The 15,734-nt window shown below is 37.2% G+C and overlaps 1 protein-coding gene across 2 annotated transcripts in view; it reads left to right on the top strand.

Moving 5' to 3' along the window:
* Positions 1-15,734, top strand: part of LOC139121244 (alpha-2-macroglobulin-like) — a 124,870-nt gene that overhangs the window by 96,837 nt on the left and 12,299 nt on the right. For both annotated transcript variants that reach the window (XM_070685968.1, XM_070685967.1), the window contains 6 exons: positions 3,381-3,540; positions 3,862-3,936; positions 4,479-4,635; positions 5,495-5,730; positions 7,762-7,974; positions 8,437-8,591. In XM_070685968.1, the coding sequence (XP_070542069.1) occupies positions 3,381-3,540; positions 3,862-3,936; positions 4,479-4,635; positions 5,495-5,730; positions 7,762-7,974; positions 8,437-8,591 (996 nt within the window). The remainder of the gene's footprint in view (positions 1-3,380; positions 3,541-3,861; positions 3,937-4,478; positions 4,636-5,494; positions 5,731-7,761; positions 7,975-8,436; positions 8,592-15,734) is intronic.

Genomic DNA, 15,734 nt, shown 5'->3' with positions numbered 1-15,734 from the left:
TTTGCACTTGGCGAAGGCGAGAGATCTGTTAGTATACTTATGGACACAGATGCAGAATATCTAGTTTTCCCCAACACTATTCTGTGGGCAACAGCGATGCTGATACATCAACGGTTATATTAAAGTGACATCTGTAAATGGGAGATGAGAAACGCTGATTGACACGCTGTCAAATGTATGCCAAATATGTTTTTCTGAGGGACTGGTCAGTTTCTTCGGCCTGGGGGGGCGGTGGATTCATGGGGGGTCACCCTGTTTTTGACTTTGGTGATAGGGGGGGCCACCATGTTTTTGAAATGCCCAATAGGGGGGGTCAGTGTGTTTTTGAATTTCGACACAGGCTCATCATTGCCTAAAATGCATCGTGTCAGCCACAAACTTCATCCAGTTGCATTTTTCGGCGCGCCCTTCGGGCGCGTAACTTTAATAATCAGACACATTTTTCAGCACGCCCAACTTTAACATATCAGGCATACATATATCAGAGATATATGTATGTTCAATATTTTTCAGCGTGCTCTTCAAGCGCATTACTTTAATATATCAGACATTTTTCAGAACACCCTTCCCGTGCATTACTTTAATATACAAGACATATATATCAGAGATATCAGGATGTTTCATATTTTTCTCCGCGCCCTTCGGGTGCCATACTTTAATAAATCAGAGATATATGCCAGAGATATCTTGATGTTTGCTAAGTGAAAGTGTACTATTATGAAATCTGCATTTCATATGAAAAGCATGACAAATTCCTGATACTTTTCTGTTCTCTCTATGAGAATTCAGTATGAGAAAGCAACATGCACAAATATCAATGTTACAAGAAAAGGTCATCTCAGACTCTGCACACATCAGATTTGGCTAAAATGACTCTCCCCCAATTGTTCCTCAGGAGATTTAATTGGATGGCTGGCAAGTCTTAACACCCATCAAAGTTTTTGATTACTGCTTTTTCCTGTTTGATATTAATGATTGACATCCATTTCTGTACAACAGTTCAGGACATCTGGTTAAGCATAGAAAGTGTGAAATACATTCACAGCTCATTCAAAATGTACTGTATTCAAACTTTAAGATTGACACTTTGAAATTCCCATCTTACAACTGACATGCCAACAATTTCATTAAATGTGTGTAAAATATAACATATATATATATATATATATATATATATATATATATTTATTTATTTATATTACAGTATTATATTATTACATATTACAGTTGTTGCGTGCGGGGGGTCACCCTGTTTTCGAAATTTGGAATAGGGGGGGTCACCCTGTTTTCAAAATTTGGAATGGGGGGGGTCAGCCACTTTTTGACGTCGGCAAAAAATAATCCACCCCCCCCCCCCAGGCCGAAGAAACTGACCAGTCCCTAATTGACAAATAGTCACCTTAAACAATCAGTGATATACTGCACTTTGCCTTAAGTCTTAAAACTGAAGACAAAACATAGAAAGCTGGAGATTTGTTGAACCCTGCTAAATTGTCAGAGTTGTTCAGATTTGATGGTAACCCTAATTGCTTGATCATGGCCGAATAATACATATCCTTTCTCTAGATATATATATTCCTCTTCCTCGCAACATACCTCAATACTGATGTATACAGCATTTCACCTTTGACGTTCACCACCTTTGGCAACTATTGCTACTCCCCTTTCCGTAATTGGGCGCAACAGTACCCTTGACGCTATTTTTCCTTTTATGTCAGCTGCGTGGTCTGTGGTCTGCCACGGTGACAACACGTGCACATTCAAAAGCAAGGCTTCAGCTCTAATCAAATATGCAAATTCACTCCCTACTTTCCCAAGTGTAGACTAATGTGGGACACATGCATCATATTTTTGCGAGTCCGCATATTCTCCCTATACTTTCCATGTCTGATTTCTAAGCTTTTTACGACAAGAACCAGGAAGAGTGGACAGTCTAATATATTTTACATTTACTTTTTTGCACGTCGCACACAACTTTTGTAGATAACATTGCAGATGAAATGAACCGACTCATTTGAGTGTCTGGATAGAACACACGAGGCAAGTGCTAAATTACTTACAGAGTTGATCGCAGAGACTGAAGTTAATTAGGACAGCACTCTGTCCAAATAAACTGTATTACAACGTTTACGTACTGATGCCAATCTGTTTTTATAGTGTCACTTAGACGTCTGTCTCTGTGAAAGACAAGGTTGTTTTTAGATAATGCATGCCCTTCAGCTTTTACACTATATAAACTTTGAAATCGAAGTAGAGACATTGAGAAATAGAAAACAAACACTGCAGATATATTAAATCATTTAATGAACTTACTGAAAAATGCTGTTGCCGGTGCGTAACACGGAATTATCGATGTATCATGAAAGACGACTTTCATGTAACGCTGTACGGTACTCTCTGCATTCATTGTATCAGAGTATTGACAAATAAACCGACGGAAAACTGTCTAGATATCATCAACATGGTATTTCGGCATCTCCGTTGTGTGTTCTATCCCACCACTTAAATTAGTCGGTTCTATTTATACACAATGTCATCTACCAAACTTTTGTGCGATATAAACGCGACGGTCCATCCTTCCTGGTTCTCGTTGTGGTTGCGTTACTGACGACGCATGCGCAGGTTCATAATATACTATGCGAGTAACCGCAAGTGTACCCGACTGAATTCATACGCGCGGCCATGATTTTCTGAGTGCTCGTAAATGAACAAGTATAAAACGTGCAAAGTATTATTTTATAACATGCTATTAATAAAATATATCTATTTTATTATCCAGTAAGTGTTATTATATATACATTTATATATATATATATATATATATATATATATATATACAAAATATTGTTCATATCACGCCTAAAAAAATAAAAAAGAGACTATAGTGCATATGAACGAGGACATTCGCAAAGAATACTGGGATCGAATTTCAGAGGAGCGCCCTCTGTGCAATAACTTGATGAAAAATTTCCAGTTTTTAGACAGGACGCTACTTTTCAGCTTGCAATCGGCAGTTGAGCAATGCAGTTACTATTGCAACGGTAATGATGGCACAATACGTCCCTTGTTAAACACAATAGGTTGTTGTCATGGTAAAAATTGCCACTTTATGTCCAACATTTTTACACATTAAACAGAAAATCTACACCTGCAGGGTCTGACATCGTGTACGTGTGTGAACTGCTTTCATCAGAGGGTAAACTGGGCATAGTGGTCGTAAAAACAATTAATTTTATTTTATCCGTTACTATTGCTTATCTTGAATCAATACAAATAAAGTTTTTGATTTTAACCCCTGGCGCGACAGCAAGGGCTCAGCCCTATCTGATATTATCTGCCAATGATGTTTTATTTTTCTCCATTTATATATGTTTTCATAGGCTAACGGCATTCGTAGTGAAGTCGTTCGCTCAATCTAAAAAGTTCATCACTATTGATGAGAAAGACCTTGCTCTAAGCATCGATTGGCTTAAGAAGCAACAGAATCCAGAAACTGGCTGCTTCATCAAACGCGGAAGTGTTCATGACAAACGATTAAAGGTGTCGTACATTTAGAATACTTTGATCATTTTCCCAAATTTGTTTTACGTCATTGTATAGAAACATTGCTATGGTACTACTGTCATTGCAATTGTTTTTAACAAATATTTGGCTTATGGCATTTTCTTGACAAGAAGTTGTTTGCATGGCAATGAAGTAGCCATGAAAGCTCATTGAGCTTATAAATTTATCATTAAATACAGGATTGTGCATGCGACACTGACTGCTGCCAAAGGAAATTTTGACAGACTCTGCCTGATTTGTGTACCTTTTATTGCCAATACATCTCTTCTGATTGTTACTCATGATACTTACCTACAGGGTGGAGTATCGGATGAAACATCTCTCACAGCGTTTGTTCTCATTGCATTGTTGGAAGCAGGCATTTCAGAAGATGTAAGTGTATCTTGCTTGGTATTTGTACGATATTTAGACTTTGTGTACAATTTTTATACAACTTTCGACCTGCATCAAATTTACAGTTACAGACTAGCTCACTTTTGTGTGTACCTCTAAAAAAACTGTGCAAGAGGCACTGATGAATAAAGTAAAGTAAAAATGTAGATTATTATGTTGTACTTAGCCATGTGAGTGACTTACAGAAAGAGTAAGAAGTCCCAGGCCAGCCATACGGCGAAATGACTAGCAAAACAGCTAGTCGTTTGATGAAATTGTAAAGAGTTTGGTTGATAATTTCGCTATTTGGGAATAACTTCGCTATTTGGGAGTAAAACACGTACACCACCAGGCAGGAATAAGTTTGCTTCAAGAAATGGCAGGTGATTTTCTCCCTTACTCCTAGATCATTATTTTTCATTGAAAAGAAAACTGTTTCATGTAGATAATCTGATCCTTAAGGTATAATTTAGTTTATAACTAAAAATGCTCATTTCATCTCCCACCAAAGTAATTTTCTATTTATTGTCTTGCCCTCCAAGGCCTTAAGTGTACGGAGAGCTCATGTTTGTTTGATACGCAAAACGGACAACATCCCTGCCCCATACACCACTGCCATAGTCTCCTATGCGCTTTCCCTGGCAAATATATGCAGGAAGGACATGTTGGAGATACTCAAGAACATTGCCATCAGATCTGGTAAGCATAAACAGCTGATATACCTTGCCTGCTTTTGTGAATTCTGCCTGATTCAATGAACCTGGCAAAATTCTGTACTCACACAGTACTTATATTTTTACTCTTGAAAGACCCAATAGCTGTATCTTTTGGGATTATTTTTGTGATTTTACTTCCAAACTAATCAAAATTTACTTGTCAAATTTTTCAGGAGTAAAAGACTATACCATTTAAATTTGTAGAATTTAAAGAAATGAGAGAAAATAGACAGCTTTTTTCAGGTAAACAAATTTCAAGAGTTACAGCTACTGGGGGCTTTAACTTTACTTTTTGCTCAAGATGTCAAACAACATCTTACAAGTTTCCTTGAATAAAGCTGAAGAATGCAGATGACCACAACAGATTATCAAACAATACAGCCTCATCACCGAATTAAATGGCCGTACTACTATCACTGTCACAGTTTTCTAATCACAAAGCTGTCTAATTGTAGTAAAAAAGTTAGAATTAATTTGTTGATATTTGTGGTATTATATTCACATATTCAACTTGAAGCATGATACCATGAATGGTGTATCCTTACAATACTCTTCTGCTCTACCGCTTATGTGGGCACATTTTTGAGTTCTTTGAGTAAAGCGAAGCTTCCCTGTCTTATTTTGTGAAATTCAAAAATGTAATTTTCTCTGTCAAATTGACACAGGGATGGTATATATTTTGATTTTCGGTTTCAGTAAATGTTAATTTTTTTCTTCAGCACCAAACTTTGCATGGTTACCTCTTTTATCGTTGAATTTGAAAAAGATAGTTTCCTTGAGCAAAAGTTTAAGCATTTTTATATGATTGGCTTCATTTAATAGTTTGCCATTGTCCTTTTCAGAAGAGTCAGTGTATTGGGGTGAAGAGCAAAAACAAGATGAGGAGGAGGACGACCGACCCTGGTGGTGGCGACGGTACCACCAGTCCTCATCAGCTAATGTTGAAATGACATCATATGCTCTTCTAGCACAGCTTGTTGATGTTGAGGTTGACGGAGATGTTATCGGACAAGTTCAAGCTACAGTCAGATGGTTAACTAAACAAAGAAATGCATATGGTGGTTTCTCTTCAACTCAGGTTTGTGACATATGAAATCGTGATATTTTACTATCAATTGAAACATTTAAGTGGGCACTGCACCCAACAAAGCGTATTTTGCTCCAAATCGCTTTTTGCAAACATTTATTCAATTTTCATTAATTTGTTAACCCAAAAGTAAAATATTGTTTGGGTTCACCTTCTAGCTTGTCAAGTAATCGTAAGTTGCTTGATAAAGAAGTATTGATTTATGCAAATGTGTCCAAATCAACCGGTCTTCCGGCTTCCCTTTTCTCCCAATTTTAAGAGTTCCAAAATATTCCACTCTTGCTTGGTCAAATTTTCTATATTTTTACATTATATTCTTTAAATGCTATACAACAAAATAACTATTCTGTTTTGCAACGAAGTTCTTACTTTTGAATAAGAGGCATTTTCATTTTTCTAAATCATGTTTTAATCACTTGTTTGAGTGTTAGTCTTTCAACCCATGCCGATTTAGAATAAGGATAGATAATCCAAAATATTAGTCGGGTTTTTTTTCATATACTTTTAACTTGTTTCAAGTGAAATATTACATTTGAGAAAATAGTATCAACTTTCTGCCTTAAATTAATTTTTGACATTAATACCGAAATTGAGGTTTTTACCGTAAATATACACCCCTTCATCCTTAGAGTAAATTATTGCAACCATACTAATTTTTAGATTCTCTCCTTTTTTGAAAATATATAGCATGAGGGAGTTTCCTCGTCATCTTAGCTTGACAAATATTCCTTTGAAAAAAACTGTGTTGGCAACGTGCAGCTCCACCTTAACTTTTCTTGTAAGCTCACATCAGGTAATTCATAGGAATAGAAGATCTGCCAAGAATATACTCCTTGTGCACAAGCACAGAATAATATCAGTGTGCTAAACATATAGATGATTGGATGTGTGTGCAAAGAACTGGGAGTATTACCATCTTGCAAACAGTTCTGTACATGGTAATAATCCGTAGAAATATTTTATGAAGAGATCAGCAACATTAAACATCTTCAAGCCAAGTGAAAGTTACAGAAAGCCATTTGCCATTAAAAGGCCAACTTGATGCTTTAAACTTGGTGTACTAACATTATTGCCAGAGATATTCTCTCAATGTGTCAATTTATTACCATCAATTGTTGTCTTCTCCTGGTCCCTAAAATGTCAAATACCTTTGCCTCAACTTCATTCAATGATACAAATGGATGCTATTATTTATTTGTTCCAGGTGAAAACATGCCAGACACTGGGCATCTATTTCCAAATGGGTTAGAGACATAGATATTAAGTGATTATAGTAAATATTTTGTTGACATATAACGTTACTGAGTGTATTGTAACTCTTGTGGGATTGAAAACAAAATCAGCAAACTTTTTACGTCTATTATTATTATTATTATTATTATTATTATTATTAATTTTTATTTAAACTCGATAACTCCATAGGTGAAACATCTCTTTTCATGGAGGTCGAATAGATAAAAGAAAATTATATTACAGCACAAACTTGAAAACACAAAAAAACACAGAAGTACCAGCACCAAAAAATAAAACTACGAAGAGGCATCAGACAAGTAAATAGAATACAGAAAGTTATGACAAGATTTCTTAAAACTAGTCAGTGACTCGAAGTCCCTGATAGATTTTGGGAGATTGCTATATTCATCCACACCCGCAACAGACAAGGTGTTTTGATAAAGAATGGTACGTGCTTTGCTTTGGTTCTGGTTGGAAGAACACAGTGATCTGGAAGAGATATAATTATTGAACATACTGGTTATATAGTCAGGGTTTAGATTGTGAGTTGCTCTGTAAATTTGGGCCATACGGTTAAAATGGAGTTTCAAGTTAATCGGCAGCCAATGAAGCAGAGTATACATTTGATAAGTGGATAGAGGCGGAACAGTGTCAAGAATAAGTCTCATTACACGTCTCTGTAAACGCTCCAATGCATAGATATTGCTATTGGAAGTTTGTAGTTGTTCAAAATGATGTTTATCATTAAATACTTGTTAAAAACGTTTATGTGCTTTTCCTGTTTTGTAGGATACAGTTCTAGCCCTCCAGGCTCTTGCTGTCTATGCTGGTCAGATCTACCAAGATGGAATTGACATCATTATTGATTTCCTCTCTACTGATATGGTAGAACGTTTTGAAGTCAACCATCTCAATAAACTTGTTCTGCAAAGGACGGAAGTTCCAGTCTTACCAGACACGGTGTTCGTTAAAGCTGGTGGCCTTGGTTGCGCACTTACGCAGGTTAGACTTTCTGATCCATGCACATGTAATTTATGAGTTTGTGTGTGGAAGTGTATAAGTCTGCTTATTGAGGTGTGAACGATATGAGTTCATTGGTTTAACCCAATCATCATCGTAGTTTGAATCTATTCCGTTATTTTCTGTTGTAAAGTTGGGCCTTCAGAGAGGGAAATAGGGGTGAAAGTGATTATGCTTCTTGTTTGTTTTACGTAAGAAATACAAAGAGATAACGCCATACATTAAGTGTGTGGTGTATGACAGCCCTAAACTGATGAATTTTTGAGTCTAAGTCGCACTACATTTTCATTAAATCCTGTACAAAGTAAATCAACTTTTATGGGTACTCTCTTCCTTCAGCCTAACAACTTCATTTTAACAACCTGTTAGCATTGTGTTGGATAAAATTCTAATAATGATTGCTTTTATTGTGGAAAATAAGTGTCACTTTTTACTGATTTACAGGCAAACGTGAAATACAACGTTCCCGAATCCCCTGCACCACCAAGTTTTGATTTGGTTGTCCAGGTATCACCAGGTGAATTTGTATTGGGAGATAACGTTGGAGAGGAGACAGAGACGAATTGTTCTGGTGATCGATTTCTTTTAATCTGTGCAAGGTGAGGTAGAGTTGTTATCATTTCTCCCAGAGAATTTTCATTTCCATTTACATGCACTTGATGATGTGATGTTTGAGCTTAAGGTAGAACGCACCTCGGGGACAGATATTTGGACTCTCAAATTTCTTCAATTCTTTTCTAACTACCACATGTGGGTGCTCATTTTAAAGCTCTTGGAGAAAGAAAAACTTTCACCGTCTTACTTTTTCGAAAATCCGAAATTTTATTTTTCCCCCTTAGAGTTAACACAGGGATGGCGGCCATATTGAATATCAAATATCCCAAAATGTTGGTTAATCTGTTTTGCTAGTTCCAAACTTTGCACGGTGACCCCCCAGTTTTTATTGTTGATATGGTAAGAGAATGGTTGAAAGTTTCTTTGATGAAAGTTTGAGCAAAAGTTTAAGTCTTTCACTTTCGAGGCGCATTCTACCTAAAGTGGTCAAACATGTTCTTCTGTGATTTAGTTTGCGCAGCGTGTGATATGCAAAACATTTGCATTAATAAAAGGTCATCTCAAACCATAATTTACAATTTTCCCTTACCAAAATCTCAGTCCTCAGAGTGTACCCATCACCCACCAATATTTACCACAGCGTGTGTATGTATACTGGACACCCATGACCGTCTCGAAAGTATCATGATTTTGCCATCCCCGGGTTGCACCAAGAATCATTTCGCCGAAGGAATTTTCTATATAATAGTAATCAGTGGTGTAGCAAGACTCCTATATGATCAAATAATGGAATGGCAAGGGATGGAGAGTTTTGAAAAATCGTATACTCTTCTAATAACCAAATTTATGGTTGAGTTCTGAAAAGAATCATCCATTTATATCCACTTGATAATATGATGTTTGAGCTAAATGGGATCAAACGTGCTTCTCTGTGATTTAGGTCTCAATGTGAGATGTGGAAAAATTTTGAACTAATAAAAGGTCATATCAAACCAATTTTCTCTCATTTAATGCCATCTATTTTAATTCCCCACACTGAATGTGATTTGCTCAATAGCAGCAAAACATAACCAGTGAATTTTAACCGTTTCCTACCACGACAGTATGTTTTCTCACATTACAAAAAAGCATGCTATTACCACTGATGCAAGTACTTTAATTGCATCTCTTTATTGTAAAGTAAATTGGACGCCAAAGTCAAAATTTTAATCCATCTGTACAAAGTGAAAGAGACTTGTCATCTATGTTTACAACGTTATTCACTAAACGTCGGTAGTGTGAGTGCTCTGTTAAAATCAGTGATTTGCAACCACAGATACAGATGACTGAATTCCTTTAAAATCCTTTCAATACCATGGTTTGGTCCAAACCTATTGCTGTCAATGGTGATTGTGGATCTTTTGACAGGGCATTTGGTATATATATATATATATATATATATATATATATATATATATATATATATATATATATATATATATATATATATATATATATATATATATATATATTTGTTGAGTCCCTCTGTCAAAGGGACACAGAAGCTGGTAAATATATGTAGTAATTATGGTGATATTTACGACATTACTTTTAATACTGGAAAGATTGAATGTTTATGTGTCACTACTGACAAGTCAAGTACTGTTTGTTTGCCCACGGTATCTTAATGGTGTTAAACTTGTTTTCGTAAAGAACAAAAAGTATCTTGATTATATATTAACAACCCACTTCAGAGACGATGCTGACATTGAACGACAGAAAAGATCGTTCTACGTTTCAGCTAATATGCTTCTCAGGAAATTCTGCTCATGTTCTTTTGATGTTAAATGTACGATATTTAAGATTTATTGTCATCAATTGTATGGGGCACATCTCTGGTTTAACCATACTGCCAGTGCCCTGAGAAAGTTGAGGGTCGCCTACAACAATGCGGCTCGGATATTTCTGGGATTTGACAAACGGAGTAGCGCCAGTGAAATGTTTGTTACCAATAATTTGTACAACTTCGATGCACTTCGTAGAAAACAAATGTATGGTTTTATGACACGCTTATCGAGAAGTGAAAATATGATTGTTAGGTTGGTACATGATCGTCTTTATTTCATCTCTGATATTTGTAAATTGTGGATCGATTCCCTGTACCTTTGATTTTGTCTTTCTCTGCCAACACAGAAAATCATATTTTTGTAATGCTTTAAGAAAATTTTTCTACACGTGAATCATGAATTATATGGACTGATTTAGTCCGAAATAAAGTGAAATAAATAAATAAATAAAATACATATATATATATTGTTATGTAGGTCATTTCCCCCACACTCATCATGACCTGAGTTCAATTAGTCTAGAACATTCTCAAGGTCACTGCCCTTGATGACCTCACAACCTTGAATTCAATTAGTCATGTTTGGAATGTTCTGGAAAGTTGATTAGTTGTGTAAGGGAGATAATTTTAGAACAGTAATTAGCATGTCAATAAAAGTTCTAGATTGTTCTTATATGCCTTTATAAAAGGGACGTGCACAGCTTCCAGTCAGACTTTTGGGATCGTGTCTCTTGTGTGTTACTAAACTCCAGCAGTAGTCATTCTCAAGACTTTTCAAGACCTTCACTGCCAACGCTGGATTTATACTGTGGACTTTATGCAGCTGCAAGCCTGCAAGGACTGTTCATTCATCCAACTGACTGTTACAACTCTGAGACTGGAGCTTTGCCGTCCCAGCTGAGATAAGTAGTCTGTACACTTTTAAAGCTTGTACTCTATCCCTGACTTAGCAATTAGTTTTATTTTCGTAATAAATTTTGTTTAAACGTTAACTGCTGAGTTCACCCTTTTGTTCGTATCCTCTGCACGTAACAAAATTGGGGGCTTGTCCCGGACAAGCCTTAACTGCTGAGTTCACCCTTTTGTTCGTTTTCTCTGCACGTAACAAATTGGGGGCTCGTCCGGGATACGAATATTTTGAGCCGTTTGACAACATTTTGTCTGCCTTTTCAAAACTACTGTATACTGTGAACTCAGCAAAATTCAATCATGGCGGAATTCAAGCCAGACGAATTTATGGATGACCTTGATCAGGACGCATTTGATTCCCTCAAAAAAAGACAACCTCATTGCACTGGCCAATTTCCTTAAAGTAGATGTCAAAAGATCTATGCGCAAGCGGGAAATACAGTACCACATTGCAAAACATTTAGTTAATTTAGGCCAATTTGAGGAATCCACCTTGAAAGATTATGAGCCCGAGTCTACCTTTGAACTAAGAAAATTAGAATTAGAAATGCAGACAAATTTGGAGATCAAGAAACTAGAATTACAAATGGAAAAAGAGAGACAGGCATTAGAAAAAGAAAAAATACAAATGCAATTACAAATGGAAGAAAGACAGAGAGAGAAAGATAGGCAGGAAAGATTAGAAATGGAAGAAAGACAGAAAGAGAGGAAAAAGAAAAGGAAAGAGAATTAGCAGAACACCGACTGCAGTTAGAAATGAGACGTTTAGAGCTTAGAAAGTCAGGAAAATTCTTCCCTTCAGACAGTTTTGACATCACTAAGCATTTCAGGTTAGTTCCCCCTTTCCAAGATAAGGATGTTGATAAATATTTCCTTCATTTTGAGAAAATTGCTCAGAGTCTGGATTGGCCTAAGGAGTCCTGGTCTATGCTTTTGCAGAGTGCTTTGGTGGGTAAAGCCAGAGAAATTTACATTCAGTTGTCAGTAGAGCAGGCTTCAGATTATGATTCTGTGAAGGAATTAATTCTCAAGGGCTATGAGTTGGTGCCTGAAGCTTACCGTCAGAAATTTAGGGATTGTGAGAAGGTGAAGGATCAAACTTATGTTGAATTTGCTCGAACAAAAGAACAACTGTTTGACCGTTGGTGCTCTTCTGAAAAGGTCAGTCAGAATTATGACAAATTACGACAGCTTGTTTTGATTGAGGAATTTAAAAGGTGCATCCGGAGTGACATCAAAACATTTATCAATGAACAAAAGGCAGATACATTGGAGGTTGCTGCACGTTTGGCCGATGATTATTCATTGACCCACAAATCTTCATTTCTCAGCAAACCATCCCAGTCCTTTTCATACAGAAACAATGCAGGTAAATTTAACTCCTCCTTTTCATCCAAGAATTTCTCAAAGGAGAGTAGGAAATCAAATGACAACAGTTCACAAAATTCAAGTAACACTTCCACATCATCAGATCCAAGTCTCAATCTCCTTCTGACAAACAGTTCGGTACACTTCTTGTAATTATTGCAAGAAAGACGGCCATTTAATGTCAGAGTGTTTCAAATTGAAAAGAAAACGTGAAGGTCAAAGTGGTCAAAGTGGATCTAAGCCAACCGGCTTTATTTCTTCATCAACTCAATTAGAGTCTAATAATGTGTGTAACACATTTTCTGAGGTTAAACCCTCTCATCCCCAATTAATGAGGTCAAGGTCAATTCTTCTCAAGATAGCATTATGGGTATTTTCGAGCCATTTATTCATAATGGTTTTATATCACTTTCTAGTGATTTTTCTTCCGCTACCCTGTCAAAATTTTAAGAGATACCGGGGCTTCCCAGTCTCTTTTGTTGGCAGATACCCTGCCGTTTTCTGAAAAGTCATTTTCAGGTTCTAAAGTTCTTATTAAGGGGGTAGATTGTAATGACTACATTCCTGTTCCTCTCCAATAATGTCTATTTGTCTTCGGACTTTGTTTCTGGACCTGTGACTTTAGGTATTAGGCCTTTTTTGCCTTTTGAAGGGATTCACCTTCTTCTTGGAAACGACCTTGCTGGGGACAAGGTCATTACTAATCCACTTGTGACTGATAATCCTACTTTAGATCAGGATCCAGAGCCAATTGAACAAGAGATACCCGATTTATTTCCTTCATGTGCCATTACTCGAGCCATGTCAAAGAAAACTTCCGAGAATCAAAATACTCTCAAAAATAATGTCACAGATGTTGACTTAAATGACACCTTTCTCAGTCAGGTGTTTGACACGGATCATTCCGTTATCCCTCGTGGATTTGAAACTTCCAGTAAAACTTCTGCTGACCAAAGTCAGACATTTTCTAGATCAAATCTCATTGCAGAACAACACAAAGACCCAGATATTTTGTCTTTGTTTGACAGGGTAGATGATGAAGGTAAAACTTCGGATAGCTCTGTTTCCTATTATACAAAATCTGGTATTCTCATGCGTAAATGGAGACCTCCAGATGTTTTGGTTGATGACGATTGGGCTATAAAACATCAAATTGTGGTTCCAAAGCCCTACCATGCTGAAATATTGCGCCTAGCCCATGAAACCCCCTGGGCTGGTCACTTAGGAGTCAGGAAAACTTATCATAAAATTCTCAGTCACTTTTATGGCCTAATCTCAGGCAGGATGTAGCACATTTCTGTAAAACTTGTCACACATGTCAAATGGTAGGAAAGCCAAATCAGACCATTCCAAAGGCCCCTTTACAGCCAATTCCTGCATTTCAAGAACCATTTAGTAGGATACTAATAGACTGTGTTGGGCCCCTACCAAAAACAAGATCAGGAAATGAGTACATGTTGACAATTATGTGTACATCAACTCGGTTCCCAGAAGCCATACCACTGAGAAACATAAAGACAAAGACTATAGTGAGAGCTTTAGTCAAATTTTTCACTTTATTCGGCCTCCCTAAATGTGTCCAGTCCGATCAAGGCTCCAACTTTATGTCTGGTATTTTTCAACAAGTAATGGATCAGCTAGGCATTAAACAGTATAGGTCCTCCGCCTATCATCCAGAAAGTCAGGGTGCTCTTGAGCGATTTCATCAAACTTTGAAAAACATGATTAGGACCTACTGTTTTGACACAGAGAAGCAGTGGGATGAAGGAATTCATTTTCTGCTCTTTGCTGTTAGAGAGTCAATTCAGGAGTCTCTTGGTTTTAGCCCATTTGAGCTTGTATTTGGACATACAGTCCGTGGCCCACTTAAGCTCGTTAAAGAGAAATTCCTATCAGACGATGATGATTGTCTGAATATTTTGCAATATGTGTCAGATTTTCGTACAAAACTCTCTAAAGCATGTGAATTAGCCAGAGAAAATCTTGAGTCATCTCAGCAGTCAATGAAAACCAAATATGATAAAAGCACTCAAAACGGAAGTTTGAACCCGGTCAAAAGGTTCTTGTTCTACTTCCAATTCCTGGAAAACCACTCCATGCTCGTTACTTTGGGCCATATCTAATTGATAAGAAATTGAGTGATTTAAATTACATCATAATAACACCTGACAGGCGAAAACAAAAACAGCTATGTCACATAAATATGCTTAAGCCATATTTGGATAGGGATAATCCTACTAAAACAAAGCCTGTCAGTACAGTCAGTTCTGGCCATTATGAAGATAGTGATACTGAAACTGACTTGAGTGAAAATACTCTAAACTCAAAGCTGGGCTCGGTCAAGCTTCAGAACTCAGAAATCCTGGAGAAGCTGGAGTCTACAAAGTTGGCACACCTCCAGCCAGAACAACAACAACAGGTGAAAGAACTGCTCCATGAATATAAACACCTGTTTCAAGATGTTCCAACGAGGACGAACGTCATCTATCACGATGTTGATGTTGGGGACAGTAAGCCTGTAAAACAACATCCATACAGACTGAATCCAACAAAAGCGAAATATCTCCAGGAAGAAGTCAAATACCTGCTGGACAATGACTTTATTGAACCCAGTAAAAGTAACTGGAGTTCGCCGTGCATACTTGTTCCCAAACCAGATCACAGTTATCGTATGTGCACGGACTTTAGGAAGGTCAACACTTTAACAAAGACAGACACTTTCCCAATCCCGAGGATTGATGACTGCATCGACCGAGTGGGAAAAGCCAAGTATGTGACGAAATTTGACCTACTGAAGGGATTTTGGCAAGTCCCTCTGACGGATCGTGCTCGTGAAATATCCGCCTTTGTTACACCAGACGGATTGTTCCAGTACAAGGTGATGCCATTCGGAATGAAGAACTCTCCGGCAACGTTCCAACGGATGATCAACGACGTCATATCCGGGCTAGACGGGTGTGCAGCTTATGTTGACGACGTCATTCTGTATAGTGACACCTGGGAGGAACACATCAAGCTCATGCGGAAGTTCTTTGAGAGACTGAGCAAAGCAATGTTGACTGTCAACCTTGCCAAATCTGAGTTT

Source organism: Ptychodera flava, chromosome 21 (assembly GCF_041260155.1).
Source record: "Ptychodera flava strain L36383 chromosome 21, AS_Pfla_20210202, whole genome shotgun sequence".
NCBI lineage: Eukaryota > Metazoa > Hemichordata > Enteropneusta > Ptychoderidae > Ptychodera > Ptychodera flava.
Note: the sequence above shows the minus strand (reverse complement) of the source record. Positions and strands in the feature narration are given on the sequence as shown.